General features: G+C 34.1%; 1 protein-coding gene and 1 long non-coding RNA gene across 7 annotated transcripts in view; one reads left to right on the top strand and one right to left on the bottom strand.

The window, feature by feature from the left end:
• Positions 1-18: 18 nt before the first annotated feature.
• Positions 19-23,664, bottom strand: part of Vha100-1 (V-type ATPase subunit a family protein Vha100-1) — a 45,173-nt gene continuing 21,527 nt past the window's right edge. The window contains exons 3-12 of one of the 6 annotated variants that reach the window (XR_013087043.1): positions 22,882-22,994; positions 7,216-7,342; positions 6,965-7,141; positions 5,405-5,617; positions 4,552-5,320; positions 4,240-4,469; positions 3,945-4,152; positions 2,399-2,570; positions 700-1,535; positions 19-606 (exon numbers count right to left, since the gene is read on the bottom strand). Coding sequence is in view for 5 of the 6 variants with exons in the window: in XM_076826266.1 (XP_076682381.1) it covers positions 1,433-1,535; positions 2,399-2,570; positions 3,945-4,152; positions 4,240-4,469; positions 4,552-5,320; positions 5,405-5,617; positions 6,965-7,141; positions 7,216-7,342; positions 22,882-22,994 (2,112 nt within the window). In the remaining variant the exon portion in view is untranslated. Of the gene's footprint in view, positions 1,536-2,398; positions 2,571-3,944; positions 4,153-4,239; positions 4,470-4,551; positions 5,321-5,404; positions 5,618-6,964; positions 7,142-7,215; positions 7,343-13,754; positions 13,856-22,164; positions 22,218-22,881; positions 22,995-23,077; positions 23,531-23,664 lie in introns of those variants that run through there. The other 5 variants (XM_076826271.1, XM_076826270.1, XM_076826266.1 and 2 more) reach the window with 5 other exon arrangements.
• Positions 9,770-23,664, top strand: part of LOC143376243 (uncharacterized) — a 52,790-nt gene continuing 38,895 nt past the window's right edge. The window contains exon 1 of the long non-coding RNA XR_013087056.1: positions 9,770-9,983. This is a non-coding gene — a long non-coding RNA (uncharacterized LOC143376243). The remainder of the gene's footprint in view (positions 9,984-23,664) is intronic.

Raw genomic sequence — 23,664 nt, forward strand, 5'->3', positions numbered from 1 at the left:
ATAAATGTAGTCACTCTGTAAATGGTAAAACAATCGAAAATTCATTTTTGTTTTAATGAATAATACACACTGCTCTTTATTATTTATTTTCTGTCGCATAACATATACGAATGCAACGTTATTATAGTTTTAACTTCCATTTTTTATCGCATTACATGAGCTACTGATTTTATTACACGTTCAGATCTAATAACAATTTATAACTTTTACGTAGTTATGGATTTTATAAGTATCATCATCGTGGGTTTCATAAGTATACATAGACCATCGATTATTTCGGCAGAATGGGAGATAGCATAGTCCTAGTCATTGATAATTGACATGCTCGGTTATTCGGACGAAACTCTTACATAGGAAGAAACATAAACAATGTGTCTACATAATTGATAATCAGGAAATTATTTTTCGTATAATCGACATACTGGAGTATCGATGTTTGGATAATCGACGTTTTAATATATATTAATTATACTTTAGCGTACAATTGTAAACTGAGAGAGTTATATCTTCATATCTAGAAACACCATCCAATTTTTTAATATAGAGAAAAAAGTTTCCAGGTGGAGTTGAAATTATGTAATGCAGTAACCTCTCGCTATGGGCTCGCTTTTTCCCCGCTGCGTTAAGTTTGCTTGTTGCTATCCCCACTATTTCTTGGAGTATTTGTCCGAGCGGTTGCCGTCGATGGGTGCGTTCAACAGACTCAACCGTTGAACAACCGTTGAGTGATTTTACTCTAAACGCTACCGCTCGCTTGCCAATTTCTCAACACGTTTAGTGATCGGTCGCCATGTTTTGCGGCGGAAATAAGCTACGCTACTTTTGCTCAACACGTTGGGATCTACCCAGTATTACCATGGTATTCAGCAGAACTGGGTCCAATGCTGACTGTGCAACGATTGCCTCAACGGTTGAGTCTGCTGAACGCCGTCATTATGCCGCTGAGCAGGGTTGCCATATTTAAGGAATTAATGGCGGCGTAGACACCGCATGCCGTATATAGTATGGAGTAGGAGAACACTTTCAGGAATAACGGTATATTTGTTTTGTTGACGCGGTGCAGTACCACAATTCACGCACGGCGTGTAGAAGTCGATTAGTGTATATAGGTCTTTGTGATATCTGTCTTCTGCACGCATATAGAATTCCCGGGCAACTCTGCCGCTGTGGGCACGCTTTCGTCCCCTTTGGCGCGCTCTCCTTTTCTGCCACTCGGAATCATTCCCGCTACTCGGTAAGCGCTCGCCGCAAGCCCATAGCCAGAGGCTACTGTTTATTTAAACATAACAATTTATAGTGTTATTAATTTTACATTAATTGTTAAATTATACAGTAGATATTAAATATTGCGATTTCAATAGCAGTATTCTTTTAGAAAGCCATATGTTAATGCTTATTGTGAATGAAATTCCGTTCCGTGGGTCAACGCGGTTTAGTCTTCTGCGGTGGATTGCGCTGCATCCAAAATAATTTCGAATGAGAATGGCTGGAAACTGTATCCTTGTCCAGCGTAGAATTTACTCTGGAATTCGACCCTAGGGAAACGACATATTAAAAACCATTAGTTTTAATGTTATTGAATTAAAAGATTGTATTGGGGGGGGGGGGCATCACTGTGACGGCCAGAAAAGTAAGCCATTTTGAAGAATTTTGTTTCAGGAATAATTTACAGTTTTCATAGAAAATTTTTATTACTTACCTTTAATACGCTGCATTAAGAGACTATGCAAAAAATAAATAAATAGAAAAACATCCATAAATTTTAATATATTAATTAATCTTCTAGACACCCCCACGCGAGCTGGTCGAATGTGTCACATATGGAACAGCAGGTCCGAAATCAAATTTAATTTTTTTTAATAAAATCTAAGTGTGGTTTCCGTTGTAAGTACGGATTCTTTGATTGAAAAAAAACTTTTGAAATACACTCGAAAAACTGTCGATCTTATTCGCGAATTTTCGAAACTTTTCTTCTACAGCGCACCATTTTTACAAAAATAATTTGTTTAAGAAATCGGTTCGTACAACGGAAACTACACGCATATAGTTTATAAAAAAAAATTAAATTGATTTCGGACCTGCTGTTCCATAGCTACACATTCGACCAGCTCGTGTAGGTCTAGAAAATTAATTAATATATTAAAATTTATGGATGTTTTTCCATTTATTTTTTTGCATAGTTTCCTAAGACAGCGTATTAAAGGTGGTTAATAAAAACTTTCTATGAAAACTGTAACTTATTCCCGAAAAAAATTCTTAAAAATGGCTGACTTTTCCGGCTGTCACAGTGGTGTCCCCCCTTAAACAACATAACACACGTGCACACATTCACCCTTTAAATTGTATTTTTTAAATAGCACATTTCACTTGTAAGTATATATATATAAATAAATCGTACCAATGAAGTCGAAGTGTGTGTAGGAAAGCTGACAATCCTTCCATAAGTACCAGAATACCAATGGTTAGGACAGCCCAAAATGCAAATACAGCCCACAAAATAATACCACCTGACCAACCCTCTTGAGGTAATCCATTTCGCATTACCATGTTCCATAATACTTCTGATAATTCTAAACAATATGAATAAAAAATATTTATATTAAGAGCAATTTATCATAAATTATGCGACAACAATTGAAGAGTCCTTCTGGGAAACATTATAAGTGCCAAAAATCAAATTTTATATTATAGTATTATCACTGACACATGTTATGAGCGTAATTGTTACGTGGATGGATGCTGGTTCAGTAACACGCTCAATTTTAAAACAACAACGTTTATCATACAATTGACCAATTATGGTTGACAAGAGTCAAAGTATACTGAGTGTAGATGGCCGTTTCCAAGGCCGACAGAAGTCGAGAATCTTTTTGCTATACAGGGTGATTCTCTCGGTGCGCCCGTCAAAGAGATGCCGCCTGGTACCCCGTGGCGAAGTCGACCCCCCGCGGGGCCTCACCAAATTATATGGTTTTCGACCCTCGAAGGGGTTGGAGTGCCTATTAAGAAATGAGAAATATTCGAGTTCCGCGTTTCTCATCAGATCTTTGCGAAAACGACGCCAATCGATTCCTTGTGTTTCGCCGATGAAACTGACACCAAGAACGACGTAATTCGGACGATAATGAAGGAAATTACATGAAAAATTGATTTGCATAATTTCAAGCTAACTTCGTTGAAAATAGTCCGATTTACATGACATTTGGTATGGTTTTCATCGGAAAAACACAAGGAATCCATCAGTGTCACTTCCATATCGATACGATAAACAATAACAATCTGGTTTTTCTGAAACAGGTATGCCGACCGTTAGAATAGACCCTTTCAAGTGCTCGAACCCAAATGGGACCCTCAACGCGGTACCTGAGGTACCGACTTCTGTCGGCGGATCGCGTCTTGGAGATCCTACCTTAACGAGACCTCGGTTCGCCCCACCACCAACCACTACTACGGAGGTTCGATCAGGGTGGAAATATTCATTTACCAATCAGTGTCTTTAAGGTGGGTGATTTCCCGAATTTTGTCCCCACTCCGCCCACCTTTCCTCATAAGCAAAAATGCAGTGGGGAGAAATTTGTACCGAGACCCCGAGACAGACCCCAAGGTCTCGCGGACAAACACAACCCTCACGTGCGCGGCCTGTCCAGGGGCTTTATCATACGTCAATCGCTATTAAGCGCCAGGAGAGGCTCCAAGGTACCTGTCATTACTGGGATTTGGAGTTTCCCCTGTTTATGATACCAGATGCTTAACAGCCACAATAATCGTGCTAATGAAATTCTTAAGCTGAAAAATAGCAAAGAGAGCACGTTCGCGTCGTAAACCCCGTCAGTGGCCTTTCGAAACCTTAACACACATATTTTCCGATAAGTTTCTTTTTTTAACTTAGGCACTTACAGTGTTCTCTACAAAGACTCTTCAATTGTATTTCCTTTGTAACTTACGAGCATGAGCGAGAGATAAGGCCCATAGCCGCAAATATGACGCAGTGTGCGATACACTGCCAAGAACATACTCAATGGTATGAATGCCTTGATGAATGAATACTTCACTCATCTCCTCCTCCTCTTCTTCTTTTATGGTAACACCAGCTGGCTGTACTGCTTCAATACCACCTTCTACATCACCATTCTCCGTTCCATGATTGTTTAACTAGTGACACAAAAGTAATTAGAATGTGACATTTTGTTCGTAAAATATGAATTTATATAATTGGTATGAAAGCTGTGAAAATTCAACCTGATAATGTTGCTTCCTTCTGTTGTACATCATCATGAGAGGTTTTCCCAGTAGCATCCATGGTACGCAAATAACGGCCACAACAACGAGAAGTTTCTGGAATCCTTCTTGGCCAGCATACATCCAAGGGCTACATTCCTTCGGCGCTGCTCCGCTTTTAAACAATACCATATTAATAAATGTAATTAATACTGATGGCGCACAGAAAGGACCATGCTGTGGATCTGTATCTATTGACGGAAGAAAAGATTAAAGGTGACATTAATTAAATAAACTATCCCCTTTACATTAAACAGGAATTACATTACTTACGATCGCTGTCAGGGCCATACTTCATCCATTTTATGAACATGAGGAGTACCATGTACACGAAGAGAAGTATCAGAAACAGAATTTGTGGGATAAATTCGCAAGTTATGTTGATCTTCTTTCTAAAGTACATATGATTCCATAACCCAACGACCACGCCAAATAGCATGTGTATAACTCCAAAAATAATAGATATTTTCATTTTGTACGAGTTCAGAAAAATGATTTTGTTCTCCGCTAATTGCCATATAGGATCCATTCCGACAAGGTACGGACTCTGTAGGTATGCGTCCTTGTCACTGGGATTTAATTGCAGCTCTTTATTCGAATGTATTGTACTGATGTTATAGTTAATGCTCCAATACGATCCGAAAACATTTAGCGACTTGGAAAATATATCATTGTATATAAGCCCAGTGTACATTGAAAACAAGCCCATTAGAAATATAATGTATCGACCGCCGAAAAAGATATTCCATATTTCGTTATCAGACTTCTTCGCGGCTAAGGGCTTTTCTTTTAGCACCATCCATCCGCCAAAGAGGAACATTAGAAGTCCGTGACCAGTGTCTCCGAACATTACGCCAAACAGGAATGGAAATGTTATTATGGTGTAGGGAGCTGGATTCATCTCTCTATAAGAAGCAACTCCATACGCGTCTATCAGAGCTTGGAAACCTTTAGTAAATTTATTTGTCCGATTATAAGTGGGCGGGTCCTCAAAAGTTTCCATACGATTTAAGATTGGTGGCACAGAACTACCACTGCGCTCCTAAAATGATCGAATACCGGTTATTATCAAGCTTCCTGTTAAAAACAATTGAATAGCGTCTATGAAAGATTTATCAGTAATTACAGTTCCGCGGCGCAATGCTAGTTGGATTGTTTCGATATCTAACAATGGAACCCAGCATTCGGCAATTAAACATTTCTGTGTGACATCCAAGTTGAACAAATTTAAAGTGTGATAAATGGCTTTAATTTTGCGCACTTTCACGAACCAACTTTTAATATTCTTCGCAGCAGCTACTAAGACACGATGACGATGATCTTCCGTTTCTCCAAGGACCTAAATTAGATAGCAGCAAGCAGTTCAATTTTGCATGTTGAACAATTTGTCTGTTTAAGGGATTACACCACTTTCAAAATGGAAAAAAAATGTTTCTTTAAATGATCGTTTATAGTCGCAAAAATACTTGCGTTTTTCACGATATTATGAATTCACAATCGGCGTACAGAGTAACGTCTAGTTTTCATTCAATTCGCTTGAGAATTTAAGAGGATCTTCTCAACTTAAGGATCTAAAGAAATATATTAAAAACTGACCTTGCTACGGACACTTTTATACTAGGGATTGCAATATCGGTAAATCGTGAGAAATGCCCTAAAATTTTTACCGGTAATTTGCCAAATTTTTAGCGGTAATTCGATAAATTACATATAGCAATATAGCGCATATATGCGTTCATTAATTCCATCGACATCTACTACGTTATCAGTAAAAAAACACTTCAATTACTAATAAAGACGAAAACTGAAGTATCTCATGAAGAACTAACTCTAATTCAAAAGAAAACTAAGAATCTGAATCAGTCATGAAAAAATGGACGTATTTACAAGTAGAAAAAGTAAGGAGAAAATATATACTATGAATGGCATATGATTTCTTAATGCCTGGCCAACAAGTGTAGAATCTGAGAGCGCTTTATCCGTGGCTGGATTATTTTGTACAAAAATTAGGTAGCGATCAGGAGACTAAAGTTTAGACGAATTAGGTATGTTTTTGCGTGCTTATTTGATAAAAAGAATTGTTAAATTAAAAAATATTTAATTATGTATGTAAGTTAAGATTCTTTTCATTGTTTTCGTGGTGACGATCCATATTAATAAATATTGTCAATAGTGATACAAATATATCTATTTTGCGTTATATTATTTTATATTTTATGTTCAGAATAGTTTTATTTCCATATATTTTTTATAATGCTCGATTAGAGTTGAAAAAAAGTTTTTTTGTAATGTTTACTCTTATATTTTCAATACCTTAAAAAATACCGGTAAATTATCGGTAAACCGGTTTTGATTAAAATTACCGGTAATTGAAAAAGTCGGTAATTTTGCAATCCCTATTTTATACTCAATTCTTAGGTAAAAAATACCATTTTTTCAAATTTTACCATTTTCACAAAGAACTCCCAAAGCGAAGCCATTTTGTTCGAAGGAAAGAAATAATTTTTTTCATGTACTTCAACAGTTGCATAATAAATACTTTGTTTATATTTTTCATTTTCTATATTATTTTCTCGAAAAAAAAATCTTAAAGACAGCTGATTTTTTTATGCTCCAAAGTGGTGTAGACCCCTTAAACTAAGTGGACAGTTGTGGAAAACGATTATATCAAGGAAAAATAACTGACTGTGTTTAACTCTTCGATTCGGCTCATAACACCCATGACCATTTCGCGACGGTCGACAGGTGCTTCCGGGCAAGGATATAAAGTAGCCCTAAATCCTTCGCAGATTTTTTTAACTCGAGTCTTCAACTGATCTCCTTGGAAGAATATGATGAACACGGACTTGAAAACTTTATCCCCCTATAAAGAAACAGCACACTATTTATAAATATTGTAAAACAGAATGCCACAAGTAGTTTCAGATTTTTGCCTACCGTTGAAGGATCCTCCAAAGGAGATTCGATCTCTGCTTGACGTAAAAATACATTACCACGGCATGCACGCCACAGCATGCGCTCGAATGCAGGAATCCGTTCTCTTAGGATCACTCCTGCGACGAAACTATTTAAAAAATGATCTTAGTAAATGTGTATTAATTACAGGAAACCAAAGCAAAAATAAAGATCATGTACAAATGACACTACGGTTAACATACTATTTGGTGTGAAAGTCTCTATGACGTATGTAAGTGTAATCAGCTGATATACGACCCATTCCGAATACAGAATGAACTCGATGAAATATTAACAATTTTTACCACAAATTGTTCTTACGTGTTGTACACCAAAAACTCACGGTTAACATTGTACATCAATATTATTGATGCTGTGATATTTTTCAACCTGTATCGTTCTGCATCCTAGTGCTTTTTTCTTGATAGCATTATTTATAATCTGACTTAAAATTTAGGTATGGATGAAGAAGTATCCTGACTTTATTATTATAGAATGATGATTTTGTAGCCATGGTCCTTTATAACACCTTAAATATTTGTAAATAAACATATGCATTACTGATGGGAACCTTTGAATGCAGAAAACTTTCAACACTATCTACATGGTGGTTAAAACTGTTGTTCTACATTATAGAGACGGTATATAATATGCAGTTCCAGAAAAACTTATTAAACAAGCAGTTTACCAACTAAGACTTCTGTCGTCTGATGTATGTTATATGCAGAATAAACGCACCAGTACTTTAGTACCGATGCATTCATATGCATGTAGATAAGTGTGAGCAGTGTTTACCAGGAGAGAAAAACATTTAGTAATATAAAACCTGCGACTGCAAGTCTCAGAAAGCTCAGCTTATTATTATTAACTGAAATTTGTGATGAAAAGGAATGTTAGAAGAATTGTAATTGTTAAACAGTATATAGTTATTAGATTGTAATGCAACTATATTAAGTTTATGCATGTACCATTCACTAAAATAAAAAGAATGTACCCCACTGATATATATTTAGGTAAATTTGATTGTGCAAGTATAAATATTATAACGCAGAGGGAAGTAAATGTTGCTACAAAAAATATTATATTCAGCATCTGCTTTTCACTGATACCATGTTGCACAAGACTAAGTACAAAGTATTTTTTATGCTTGGAAGCAGTTTATAATATTTATATTTATATTACACTTTGTTGTGTGCACATTTCAGGGAGGTGCAGTGGAGGATGAGCCACCTACAACTGGAATTACAAATATTTCCTTGGTTTTGGTAATATAAAAAGTTTGAAAAAGGGCCCACATGCAAATAAGAATAAATAATTGTGAGGAGAAAAATATTTGTTTTCAAAGACTACAACACACCACTTTTTGTGAATATCCTTTTTTTTATGTGATTTCTGATTCTCTTTTTTAATGCAGACACACCCCATGCAGCACTTAATATTGCAGAAGAATTGCCACAATGTCGCAGATACCATTGCAATATTCCTGCAATATTGTGAAAATATTATCACGCAATGTTGCATTAAAACTATTGTTTTTTTCTAACTCGATACGCTAAAATATCTTGTGGGCCGTTGCAGATATGAAAAAATTGTTATTATGACTATGAGAGTTGTTTGGTTGGGGGGGAGGGGGCGACGTTATGTTGTGTAAACAGTTTTTTGTATATGGAGTTGTACAGGAGATTTGAAGATCAATTTAATTTTTTTAAATGGAATACTGTCAATTTTTATACGTAGAATGGGACTTGCAAAGGAAGTTTGGCAACTCGAAAATTCAAAAAAAAATCTAAAACTTTGCAGAAATGTATCTCAAGTGATGCCAATAACATAACTATTTTTGATTCGGCAGTAAGAAGCTCCTAAGGGTTAAAACACCCCCTAAAGAAATCGTAAGTTTTATATTATTGTGAATATTACGTTAAATACAGCTACTACTTTTATATTATGTTAGTTTATATTTGCCTATTAGAAGGACGGAGAATTTACGCCTACAGATATGCGTGAAAGGACAAGGCTGGTTGAACTGTACTCTTTGAAATTAAATATTTATCCCTTCAGATTTTTCTTTTGCATTGCCAAAATGAATGGAAATACTTTACGTTCCAGTTTTCGATGATTCAGTTTTCTAAAAGGGGTGAGGGTGTACAGCAGTGTTGGCCATTAATCGATGAAACCCCTACCTGAATAAAAATAAGGAATAAATCGCCGAGTTGTTCATTTACTTGTAGCTGTAAAAGAAACTTAATTTATTATTCGTTATTCATTATTTACATTTTCTTTTTCAAAAGGCAATTAGTAATTCCTTGTTTATCCCACTATATAACAGTATTCTACTATAAATTCACTTATCTGTGAACGTGCAATATTTAATTTGCTTTTAGTAGTTTTCTTGGTGGTCACAATTTTGATCAGTTTTAACTTTTAATTTGCTAAGTGGCACTTCAGTGATAATTGTAGCCTTCATATTTTATTTCCAATTCTTATTGCACATTTCAAGTTTTCATACTGTAACAAGTGTGCCTAAAGGGACTTTGATGCTTTAAGCCACAATTATTTTTTTTTTCATTTTAATTTATTTATAGTGAAATTTAGCAATTCAGTTTAACTATCATGATATAAATGCTAATAGTAAATTTTAAGTTTAATTGCTTCGCAGATGGGAAATTTCTTCATCTTTTAGTAGCACTTAAATAATACCTTACTAATAATCCCGAGTCAAGCAGAGTAATTTAACCAATCCCTTAAGGTACGTTAGTTTATATCTCTGTTTTTGAAATAGCGAAACAAGCTAGACAAATCAAATTTGTTTCTCTTTTGCTAATTAAAACCCGGGCAGACAGTTAATTTTGATAATATTTTGAAAATAAGGAGAAATGTTTCGAACATTTAATACAAAATATTTAAAACGTTCAAAAGAAAAGCTGTCCAATATATTGTGGCATTTTTTGTTTCAGAGTGGAAACACCTAGGGCGTTTCAAGGTCACCAATTTTTTCTTTAATGCAGCTATGTATGGATATTTTTATTGATCTCGTGATAGAACCTTTTCCGAAAAATACAATTAAGTATGGCACAAGGACGTTTAAGGTTGTAGAAAGTGAAAATATATATTTTCAGTAGAACATTTCAAAATTGATTGGAAAGAATTACATAAACAAAGCTGAATTTATTACGTAATTCCAGATGCGTGATTCATTCACGAACAATATTCTTTTCTCGTTATTTATAATGTAATGCAGGATCTTCTACCACAACAAATTTCATTCGCATATAAAATAAATTATTTATTATTCACACATAATAAATCAATGGATTGTATTCGCCATTAATTAATCAGATAAAAGTTGGTCCAACACTGATGTACAAGTACTTAATATTTTCTGGAATCCATGTGTTATCTTGGGTAGGGATGTAATTGATTCGGGTGAAGCAGGATGCTGGACGTTTCTCGTTATGTAGGATTTTTTGGATATCCAAGAATTTTCAGACGGAATTCTTAGACGTATTAGATCGTTGCAGTGATTTTTACAGATTCTTAAATGCGTTAAAAACTTCATTTACATACTTATTAAAATTAGTATGTTCATAGTTCTCCGAGTCGTTTGCGTACCCGGCTGAAATTCAAAGTCAATTTTCTCGAAAACGAACTAAGTTATGACCAACATTTTATTGTATATTTTTTGTATATAATGTAGAATTTTATTGTATACAATGTATGCACTATTTTCGCATGTTTTCGCTACATAAAGTAGTGTTGATGCTTTTGACAGAAACAGTTAAATATATTGTCCTTTTTTTTTAAATTCGTAATCGAAATGTTGTTTTGAGCTGTTACTAAGTAATTAATTCTTTTACATAGTTAATTACTATATATGTTGGAACATTTAGATATCTCTGCTAATTATAGATAAGAGAATATTAAACTGTTCAAATGACCAAACGAAATGACAAAAAATCACTTCGAGGCCATTTTTCTCGAAATTTCAAAATCATCCATTTTTTTTAAAATATACATAATCGTATATTTTCCCCCTATTCCATTATAGGAGGGGCATTCGTATGTGTGTATGAATTGATATGCCTTCAATAATTTAAAGAAATATTAAGTATCTTCAGATTACAAAATTACAATATTTTCAGATTAGATGATCGAAAGGGTTTATGCTACAAGTTGTTGATTTTCTTTTTATATCCTTTGTAAGAGTGTAGAAAAAAACTTTGGTACCCATTTAAGAAAACACCGGACATCTTGAAATTGCAGGAAAACGACCTTGAAAGGATTTTCCTTAAGGGGAGGTTCTGGTCTAGAGCCCAAAAAAATAGGTGATATTTAAGAATTAATTAAAGGAAAACTACTATATATAATTTAATGGGACTTGTTGCATTGTATTAAGGATGTCTTAGATTATAGAAATATATTTTTTGTTTTATAATTAATCATTGCAGACAGCCTTGGGGAGTCGTTAAAGTCAAGGCGTCAAAAAATTGATCCAAATCGGTGGGACCTCTATCTCCAAAAGTTATTATCCGATTCGACTGAAACCTTGTTTATTTTGAAGATTATTCTTTTGGCTAGGGGGGGGGCTAGCAAAATTACAAGAATTACATTTTTTTTTAAAATAACGACACTTCAAGTTTGAAATCACTTTTCCCTGTATTTGTTGTCATTTCATCGCCTTTGAAAATTATAAATTTTCAACTTTTTGTAATTTTTTTAGTTCCCCCTAGCCAAAAGAATAATCTTCAAAATAAAAAAAGTTTCAGTCGAATCGGATAATAACTTTTGAAGATACAGGTCCCACCGTTTTGAGAACACTGTTTCGAGAAAAACGCATTTGGAGTTTTACGTGAGCGCCGGAGTGGACGGTTGTTGCCCATGCATTTGCCGCGACTCAAATGCCTATAACTTCGGGAATTTTACGAATTTCAACAAATCCTTTTAAACACGTATTCCTAAAAGATTGAACATTCGAAAAATGAAATAAAAAAAAAATCGACATTGAGACCAGAACCTCCCCTTAAACTCATTCCATTTACCCCTTCGAACAGTTTAACTTTGATTTTGCAGGGTTTTTTATATCCATAAACAGAGCTGATATTTAGATGCTCCAATTTAAGTGCCCCACACTGTACAATGGCATGTTAAAGATATTAACAATGGTTTAAAAAAAGGCACTTCATTGCATAAGAAACTATCGCCGTTGAACGTATTAGAAACCCAAACAGTGAATGTGTTACTATTTGGATTATTAGTGAATTTCCTCTGTGCCAAACAATTATATAAAACACCAACACTTTTATAAAAGAAGTCCGCAAAAATCCCTGCAGCAAACTAATATTTTTTTTCGCAATAGTAATGGTAATGGTATGTCTTTCAAATGATATGTAAATGAATTATTTATAATTCCATTGCAACCAAATTATTTTAAGTTACAATTCACTATGTGATATGTTTGCTGTTAAAAGTATTTAACTTGGCTGCCCCAAATCTTGCAACGCTCATTCTCTTTATCAAATATACATAAGTACAGCTCGATTACATTATCCAATTAAAGGAAACTAGGTTTACGTTTTTTGGTATCTTTGAGACCCTGAGATCTTTCCCTACTCTCAGTCGTACTCGTATGTGTATAAATAATAATATATTATAAACGTTTTGCTTAAAACTACTATTTCAATCATGGTCACCATTGACTCACGCGACGGTGAAAATGGTAAATGAATGGGAATCCAAAGTAATGAAACTTCTTCGCAATGCATTTATGAATAAACAATCGAGTATATGAAAACTTATAACTTTTGTAAATAAAAGAATCAAAATACATTTCTTTTGGAAAAAGTTGCAATTAGAAAAACTGACACACTAGATTGGTGGAAATGGAATCACCTGTTACTTCTCACATTATCGACAACAGAAAAATGATGTTCCTGTTATATAAATAAATAGCTAATATTTATTCTCTACTGCTGGCAGTGTTACAGCAACCGAAGTAAGAGTGGTGCAATTAAATGTAAAACAATTATATATATCTTTCGAATTTTAAGAAACATCTTTTCCACTGGATTTACCTTTTTGTACTTGTACAATGGAGTACCATACGCCCCACCTGATCTTTTATTGTATGATAGCCAATTGCACATAATTCCATTTGACAAAAATAAAGGAACCCTTGTATCTTAAAAGGACTTATACTTATGAAAGTAGCCACTGCTATCATTCTACGGTCCTCTGCGAATCGTGCAACTCTTTTATACAAATATTTCTCTCAAAATTCTGTGATTCATGAGATATCTAAGTGGCAGTAGCTACTGAACCACCCTGCACATTTAATTACTTTCAATAGAAACCAAAAAAAAAAAAAAATAGTTGAGATTCTATTATAAAAACATAAAATATAAAACCTTCGCATAAGTCATTGAAATCGCCAATAGCGTAGTACTTTGTGTTGATGTATTCTATTCAATGAATTTAGAAGGACACAGTAATGTATGGGAAGGATTAACTAGTCATGGAGTACATACCCCAGCTGGACAGGACCAAGGGCAGACTGGCGGGCGATATTATCATCACTAATCAATGCACGTGTCATGGACTCGGTGGGATTCAAGCCTGCGTGCTCTTGCTGACGACACAACAGACAAGACACAACCACATTAGCACACTAGACATAACCACAATGCTCCAATGCCACTCTGTTGGTGCATAAGTCCCTTGAGTTCAATGCACGCAGAGGAATGATTTAAGATATCTTTACTGACTCTCGAAAACTTGCTACTTTCAAACGAATAGAGCTCTATCAACGTGTATGGAATAAACTTGTTACAGGATAAATACATACGATGCTACAGAAAAGTTGTAACACAATATAATAATACTGTATAATAATATCGTATAACGAGGAGCTTGCACAGTGTACCATAAACATACATTGAATTACCTTGTCTATACAAGGTCACTACTGAGAAACAATAACTGCTAGATAATTATGAAATTGGGAGAACGGGATATATCTCATCTCCTTCTGCAATGAAATTAGTGGAATCAGCTTTGGATGCAAAAAGATATCTTGAATCAGTCACAATCTTCATCTAAATATGAATTACCAAACAATACTACGTTATGTTGAAGCAGTTAATATTCATGATCTTTCTATTTCTAGGAGAGAAGAAATATAAGAGTGTTATGGGCATGGCAATTCTTATTTAATAGATTATCTGAAAAAGTCAAGCTATAATTATACCTGTTAGAATTGAATTAATATTAAATTTCAACTTAATAAATTCCTTAAAAACCGATCGAGGTTAAATATAATTCATGGTTATGGTAGAATTCGTACAGGGTGATCCATTTTAATCTGTGAACTGATTTATCTGGGAACATATGACGAATTTAAAAAAAAAGAATGAAGACATCTGCTAGAAATTAGAAGACAATCTGTCACAGAAATAGAGCGGTAGAGTGTTACAAAATGTAAAACTGCTCGATCACAACATGTGATAAATATGAACTTATCTTATTATGCTGTTTCCATTTGTGTTTCCATTGAGAAAATAAATTTTAAGTGAAGCGTCAGCGTTTTTTTTTTGTCTTTTTGCATAAAATTCCGTCATTCTTTTGAATTTCATATACCTTCTGAAATAAATCCGTTTATAAACGAAAATAGTTCACCTCTGTACATTTTACAATTATACCATACTATTTCCCTTTATTTGCATTTATCTGTGTTCAGCAAATTCAGTGATTAACATTATGCAACAAATTTCCTTTTAAATAATGCAAAAGGAAAAGAAAAATACATTTTTGTGTAAAGCACGATCTAAAATGCAAGCAAAATAGTAGCAACATAGGTGCACTGATTTTCTTTGTGTTTGTTCAAGCAAATCATTTTTTTACCGGGCATTGGCTGCAGATAAAATATATTGCCCAAACACCGTATAATTGAGAATTATTACAAAAATCAGTGCATAACATGCAAAGACGATTACTACATACTATGTTAAGTAGAATACATACATTATTATTGTACACGTCCCACGGCCACACCATCATCATTTTTGTTATTTACATAAAATATAACTATATAATGACTTTTGTAGCAAATAAATAATTACTCTGACATGAGAAATAATGGATGAATGAATTCATATACATTATGAGTATCATTATTATAATTCAGGTTATCGATACAGTTTGAAAGTTTCTTAACAAACTTAAATATATTACATGGGTGTTGTCAAACTGTATCAACTGTTATAGAATGTAAATTTTAATTGGAATTTTTCAATATAATTCAACACACATTTTTCTACGAACTGGGAAATTGATAAGTGAATGTTATTTAATCAAGCAAACAGTCACATTTGCCTTTAAAGAGCATTTAAAGTCGCCAAAACAATAATTTGTATAATAATTGCCTTTCACTACTACTGTACGTACAATGAGTCATAACTCAAAGTATTTGTACTCTCGCTACTGTCAATTTCAAAACAATTTTTTTTTTTTAAAGAAAGCATGATGGGAATAATACTGGCTATTGCGAAACTATTGCGAAACAAATATACCTTTCAGCAAATTAACAGGAAAATAGCACCAGAAAAGTATTTGTATTAAATGTGTTATGTATGCTTAGAACTAATATATTAAACAAAAAATCGAGTCTTTCGAATCATTCTGTTCAAAACAATATATTTTATACCAGTATACAATACTGTATTACTAGAAAAGATATAATGGCACAAAAGTAAGTGAAAGCTGTCCAATGAAAAGAAGATTAATCTATTAACGGTTAAACCAATTCAAATCTTATTTGCAAATGTTGAATTCGACAAGTAGAAATACATTAAGCAGTTCGGTGCTAAATAAACCACACAATGAGCGTTCGAAGATGCTAAATATGTACGTACAAAGAAAAAGTTGGAGTACAAGAAGTAAAAACGAATCTACCAATTAAGATTTTGAAATTAGCAATGTTCGTTGCAAATAGTTTTCATAAGAAAATGTGTGCAGAAACTTATCTACGAGTATTAAAAGAGACAGAATTTTAATGGTTTGGTAGATTGAAATAAAATTTTCATAGGTAATGCAAATGGAGTGAAGTGTTTGGAATTTGTAAAATTTCTCTATGTTGACAAATTGTATTTTCGAAATGTAGAATATCATTAAATAAAAATAAATCCAACTTAATATTTAATCAGCAGCAAAACGTGAGGGTAATTCAACAATAATATTTAATTTTATGACTGTAAGTAGAATTGGTAATCTACTATTCATTGGCGAAATTACGAATGAAGACAATTACTCAAACATTTTACACAATAATCTGTTTTCGTTTGTCATATTAGAATTGCTGTATCACACAGATCAGGGATTTAAGATACACAGTTCATATTGTAAAAAGAATGTTAAATAATATTTCCTATTTATGCATAACGCCAGAAATCGCCAAAGCGAACCCTGTAGAACACTTGTGGGTAGACATTAAATTGTCAAAAAAAAAAAAACGCGAGCTCATAGAAATTATTAAAATTTACTTATTATTGTTATAGCTACAACTACTTCCATTATTTGTTTAAAATTTAGTTTTCAATACATCAGCTCGTTTGTAAAATATTACTGAAGTGTCTAACAGAATATGGAGTATAACAAAAGCAACTGTGTTTAACTGTGTTTAATACTGATTTGTAAAACTACAAATTTTTTATAGTGTTGATTTCCTGTTAATATACTGTAGGGTTCTATTTATTTGTTTCTTCTATCCTTCAATTAACTCGGCGAGAGGCGCTACTGGGTAAAAATTTACCACAGAGGCACTAGTTGCAAAAATATAAAGACTGTTTGAGTTTTTGTTACAATTTTTTAAAAAACTGTAACATAAAAATTACAGAGTTAAAAAAAAATATTCTGAAACCGTGGTTTTTTACGTTTCATTTTTGAGTATTTTTGACCCGGTAGCAAAAACCTGTGTTACAATATGGGGTGCGCCTCTCGCCGGGTTAAGTATTATACCAATTAAAAGCTTAATTAGAACACTTTTTATTTTTATGCATACTGAGTTCATCGCACTTTCATTTGAAAAGCTTCAATTGCTGGAAATCCAAAGCTGTAGGAGTACAAACACTATACACAGTGTAAAATATTTAGGCCCCTCGTTGTCATTTCTCCAGCTGTGAGTTATGCTGGAAGCGACCCCTTCTGTTTTCACTTTTCTATCTGCTTCGAATTTTTTCAGATTTATAGGCTGGCTTCTTTAAATTCTGACAAGTGCATCAGTTACTAATTAATTGCCTTTTTTCACTCCCATATTCATTACCTCACTCTTCTACCGTAGCTGTCCGTTGCATTGGTCTGACACATCTGCTTCTTTCTTTCTTTTTTTGAACAATAGAATTGGGTGGACCGCAGAAGCATGAAACGGTTTACCCCTCAATGACCTTCAAGGCTCTAAGTATTTTGTACTGACAAGAGTATAGCGTGACTCATTGTATAATGTCACTTAACTCTTTGATTGGCATATCTGCGGTTTAGGGTGAGATAATACTTGGGAAGTATGGAAAGTATTGTCCCATACCTGGAATGTGTACTTTAAACGCTGACACCTCATTAACCGAGGTGGGTGATTTATGGGGCGATTTAAGACTTCTACCAACTACAAGTGTGGGAATAAATTTATCAATACTTTTCGCGCAGACAGTTGGCGATTCGAAAACGTCTGTCATGCTTATACATTTCAGGGGACGGTATTTCAGTGTCCTCGTTGCCAGTCAAAGAGTTAATACACGCGGTGTCCCGTAATCTGTAGTTCAAATTACAGGAATGAATTACTTTTAAAAGCATTCAAGTAAATTCATATAAGTCATATGACCCATTTTACTGTATTTCTGCATTACAGTGACTTTCTTGAGAAACTAAGCTCGTACAATGACTTCCATATCATTCCATAGTTCTATATTTATCATTTGGTTATCACTCGTACGTTAATCTTCGAGTGGCGTCGGTGTATTTTCACGCTGAGGCCTTTCCATCGTGTACGCGGCAATGGCGTGCTTTTTCGCCTTTTATGAAAAACTCCGAGTTCCTTTGCATTTTCCTGGCTCGGTGAACCTTCGCTTGTACAACAGTCGAGCGTCCGAGAAGTTATTTACATAGTCATGAAAATTGTAATTTATATATGAGGCAGTGAGAGCAACAACGGACTAACCCACATTGGAAAAACTTTTTTTCCCCTATTTTATATGTTTAGTAGAGCCTATTGGAATACATTATTACTACTAATTCAATTTAAAAAAAATGTGGGTTAGTCCGCTCTCACTGCCTCATATTTTCTATTAGGTCTTCATGAAAGTATTTCTAATGGATTACCAAGATTCTTCTGATGAAAATGAGAACTCAAAACTCGACCGTCATTCGGGATGTTTTTAATCATATATTATGTATAATTGGTTTACAGAATTCAGAAGCGATTTCAATTATGTATAATAATAAATAAAAATACCCCGAACAAGGTCGTATTTGGACTCATTTTCATGAGGAAACCTACGCCTATCTAATGGTAGTACACCGATACCATGCAAACTTGACGCGATCATCGCGCTTGCGCAAGCGGACGTTAGGAAAATGGGGAAGGAACTCCCCCACTCATGTTTTGAAGGAATTCTACTAAACAGGGATTCTCATGTCACAGACGCTTAACGCGCAATACACTAAAGTGTGAATGACTGTCGAACGATTGTTTACAGAACTGTTAAAATATTATGCCTAATTTATCAAAAACTACTACCCCTAATAAAATCATTAATATTTTACCGTATTTTTTAATATTAAAGTAATTGAATCTTCGACCACACCTATTTGTAAATTGAATTGCACTTTGCATAAAATGATATTATTGAAATAATAACAGTATGTTAAATATTATGAAGGACACAATCTTGTATAATCTGATGAGCATTATCTCTAATTTCCATTACCTTTAAAACTATAATTAAATGAACGCTTAACCGCGACGACTAAATATGAACATTAGCAAAGAAGGACCCAAATAATTGGGCGGGGTTGGGTTGAGCCGTAATTATAGCCCTGATAGCCAGATCTGGGCAACAGAATCTGACGTCAGAACTGCAGCAGTCTGTGTCCGCATTTGGCTGCGTTCTGATGTGCAGAGCCTGAGGTGCAGTGCCTGATGTCAGATGGACAGCAGATCGACAGCAGATTTTGCCGTCTGCGAGGCACAGCAACAGCGCCATCTGAGGTCCAGAATTACCAAGCAATTGCCTACAGATGGCGCTGTTGCTGTGCTTAGCAGGCGGCGAAATCTGCTGTCGATCTGCTGTCCATCTGACATCAGGCTCTGCACATCAGAACGCAGCCAAATGCGGACACAGACTGCTGCAGTTCTGACGTCAGATTCTGCTGCCCAGATCTGGCTATCAGGGAGTACTTTGACAATGACCGCTTCTTTGCTCCGCCCAATCTGCTAGCCCCTATTTTCGCATCAATTTTGCATAGTACAGCTATACTACCATACTGATTTAATAGAAAATATAGAAATTAAAATTTTCATTGATATCGACATATATTCAAAAGCTCAGGACGAGCTGGACAATGATTTTCTCGCTTGGGCGATCCCTCGGAAAGGTCTGACCGATTCAAACTTTAAGTCACTCAAAATGTTAATTATAATAATATCACGCGATCCACTGCTGCCTTTTCTCCGTATTTCTTACACCAAACATACACTGCTATCCCTTTTGCCACTAACGCTGTCGGGTAATCGTAGATTGTTAAAGTGGGGCAACTACATATCTGGTTATAAAGTGCCCCGTGAGACAGGAAAACACAAAATCCAGTCACTTATTGTTTTCGAAGTACATGGTATGATTCCCTTACATTTCAGCCAATTCTAGGTTCAGGTTCTTGATAAAGTGACAAATATAGACGCATGCCAGCTTACTTTATCGAAAGAGTCACTGCAACACAAAATCTTTATATGAACTTATTTCATTATTTTCAAGTGCTAAATCATCCTTGAAATGGGTCCCACATATTACAGGACACCCTATATATTTTCTATATTGTAACCTTAAAGTCATGGAATATTCAACTGATTTATAACAGCACAATTGCGCAACTATTATAAATTTGGAAGAAAAATAAAAACCATAAAATAAAAAATAACAATAATTAAACTATGAAAGTATATTTGATATAATATCTCATGTATCTTGTTGTACGTAAGACATATATTACATATACATAATTATACAGGGTATCCCATTTAACGTGGCCACTCTACACATATCTGTTGATTCTGGTGACACAAAAAAGTGTATCGCAAAGAATTTGTTTCAGAGGGGCAAATACCATAATTGACATGAAAATTTTTCAAGATTATACTTTTCAACATTTCAGAGTTGTCTTTTTTTGTTTAAACCAAACCTTACATTTTTATTACCACGATGCTGTAGCTGCCATCAAGACAAATTTAACGACTTATAGGAACATGGCTTCCAGATGACCATGAACACAAAAATATTTGAACAAATTTCTGAGATGACGATACATAAGTGTCGCTATTAACCTGTAGCAGTTGATGCGACAATAATTAGTAATAAAAAAGAAAACAGGAGTAAAAAGTTGTAGCAATCAATTGCCATATACTTTCTCTGCCGATTTTATTCTTAAGAACGTGCTGAATGTAATAACCACCCAATTTGATAAATTTTCCGGCAGAAAAAATGAATAAAATGACTCTATGATTTTAGAGGTGATAGTTTTAAATGCATTAACGATGCACATATACTTCCATGTTTTCGGTTTATTATTGAAATACTTGCATATAACATAATTATTGTTGATACTTCACCACCCAGAGAAATCTTAACTTTTCTTTTGCAAGGTCCATGATCCTGTCGACTGTTGTAATTAGCTCAGACTTTAACAAGAGACACTTTGTAAATAATAGAAGATCTTGGGAATATGTAGTGTTTAGTAGTTCTTACAAACATTTGTCCTGTTTGGCATGGTTTCAAAGTTACAGGCAGCTCTCTGTCTTTTAACAATTGTGGTTACAAACTGAGTTAGTATAACCGATTTCACTCACCTCGCAGACTTATATTAAAGTTTAGAAACCTGTATTGGAACCCCGGGTAGTCATTTTGAGCACTTCCTTTAAGGATAAACGCTGACTCAGTTTGTAACGAGGATTGCAATACGTTACTGTAACTCGGAAACAAGGCCAAATACGACACATGTTCACACAAACCTTTTGCACTATTTCATGCACCTAGTTCATTTATGAAGTTACGCCCACATGTTTTGAAACGCCCTCTACGTCGAAATTGGTTCAAATAACAAATTTTGTTATCAAGGTCATCTTAAGCTCATGGTGCAATAGGTGATTGCATTCTTCTCGACGTCAGCTACAATACCATGTCAAGATACAGACACAGACAACTCTGAAATCTTGAAAAATATAATCTGCAAAAGAATCTCGCGGCAATTATAACATTTGCTTTTTATAAACAAACACTTTCTTTGGGACACGCTATTTCGTATTTTCAAAAATAATGAAAATATGTAACTTGGTCGCGTTAAATGGGACACCATGTATATATAATATTTAATAAATCGTAACCGATAATAAAGAAATTTAACTTACTGTATAATTTTCATTAATCTACAGAAAACACAGCATATGTTATAAACGAAACAACTAAAAATTGTATTTGAAAGTCAACGTTTGCTTTCATTAAAAATTGTTATTTCACAAATATACTTTTTTTTTAAAAGAATTAGCAAATGACAAAATCTATACATGTTTTAGTGACTATAATATTAGTGCTCCTTTTTGGCTACAGGATTTTAGGTAGCTACAGGCAAAAACACTGAACAAAACAAATTTGCAAATACAAATAACGGTTGATAACAGCTTGCCTGAGGGGATTCCTATAGTGTGCTCCTATGGTGTCTGCCGTAGTGTACAGGTGCTGTAACCACAGAACACACTGACGTATCGTGCCCTCTATTTAAATTTATATATGTGTAAGTAGCCTAATTGCACAGAAAACATTTATCATAAGCTCTGCAATATGCGCAGATTATGGATTAATAAACTCTAATTTAATTAAAAAAGTACATAAAAATATGTCCATTGACCTAACGGTGTCTTTTTCCAAAGATAATCAGTATTCCAACTACTGTAAACATTATTCGGCCCAATACCATAGCGAAGTGGAGAACAATCAGTGGAATTAGTTAAAAGTTTTTGGAAAGTAACTTTATGGAGCGTTTAAATTGTACAAAAATGATTCTCAACCATTGGTGTTTCAGATGTAGAACGTAAGGATTTTCTTCTAAATTGCAGACGCAAAATTATATGCTACTGTAAGGATTAATTTTATGTGGATTTTATGTTGCGTTAATTGGTGAAACCAGCATTATTTATGAGCAAAGTATATAAAATTTACTGTATTAATCAGGCATGGTTTAAGACATTGCTAATGGGAAAGAGACTTGAGTAATTATGTCATTTTCTTATCTTTGGCTTATACATACCAAACTATGAACTTCTTTTAATTTTAATAACGTTCATAAGATAACCTGTAAATCATTACGTTCTACATTGCTTGAATTTACACCGCATTTAATTACCCGAGCTTGAGAGCCTGGCCGCCAGCGCGGAGGCCCTCTTCACCCAAGAGAGTGACTTGTTCTTCCTCACGGCTGGGGTCTGCCATCTGCGACACGACACCTCCATGCTCAGCCTGGCAACAGACACATGTCACCTCTCTTTTGCCCTATCTCCCAATTTGTCTAATTCCTTTCGTTAACAAATTGTCAAACTCACCAATTCGAATATGAGCGGTTATTATAAAATTTGGTAAAGGGATAGAGAAAGCGGATATATGGAATTTTATAGGACTTCATGATTTGGCAAAATCATAAATTTGTGATAAAAATTAAACACAATCTACCTTGAATCTAATACTTTACATACCTTACTGCAATACAGTCAACAGTGGTTAATAAAAGATTAATATTTTTTGTATTTATCTTTGAACTTGGTAAACAATAACCACGTAACAGTACACAAAAGTGATTACATACATATGATTTTATAATTTCAATTAAATTCTTTTAGAATATATGCATCAAATATCACGCATCAAGAACAAATGCATGTTACGACTACTTTAAGCTATAATTGCTATTTACACAAGCCGAGTAATTTTTATCAAAATAAACAAGAACTATGTTATTTTCTACGTAAGAACAGTCGTACATATATAATATTTATACGAAAAAAAATTGTCATTTCTATTGACACCAGTTTATTTTAATGAACGTGAAACGTGTGTATTTAAATGTTTAATATATATATGTATGTAATATATTGGTTAAGAACAGTTATATTATTTAATATAAACAACATAA

The sequence above is a fragment of the Andrena cerasifolii genome, chromosome 14 (assembly GCF_050908995.1).
Source record: "Andrena cerasifolii isolate SP2316 chromosome 14, iyAndCera1_principal, whole genome shotgun sequence".
NCBI classification, from domain to species: domain Eukaryota; kingdom Metazoa; phylum Arthropoda; class Insecta; order Hymenoptera; family Andrenidae; genus Andrena; species Andrena cerasifolii.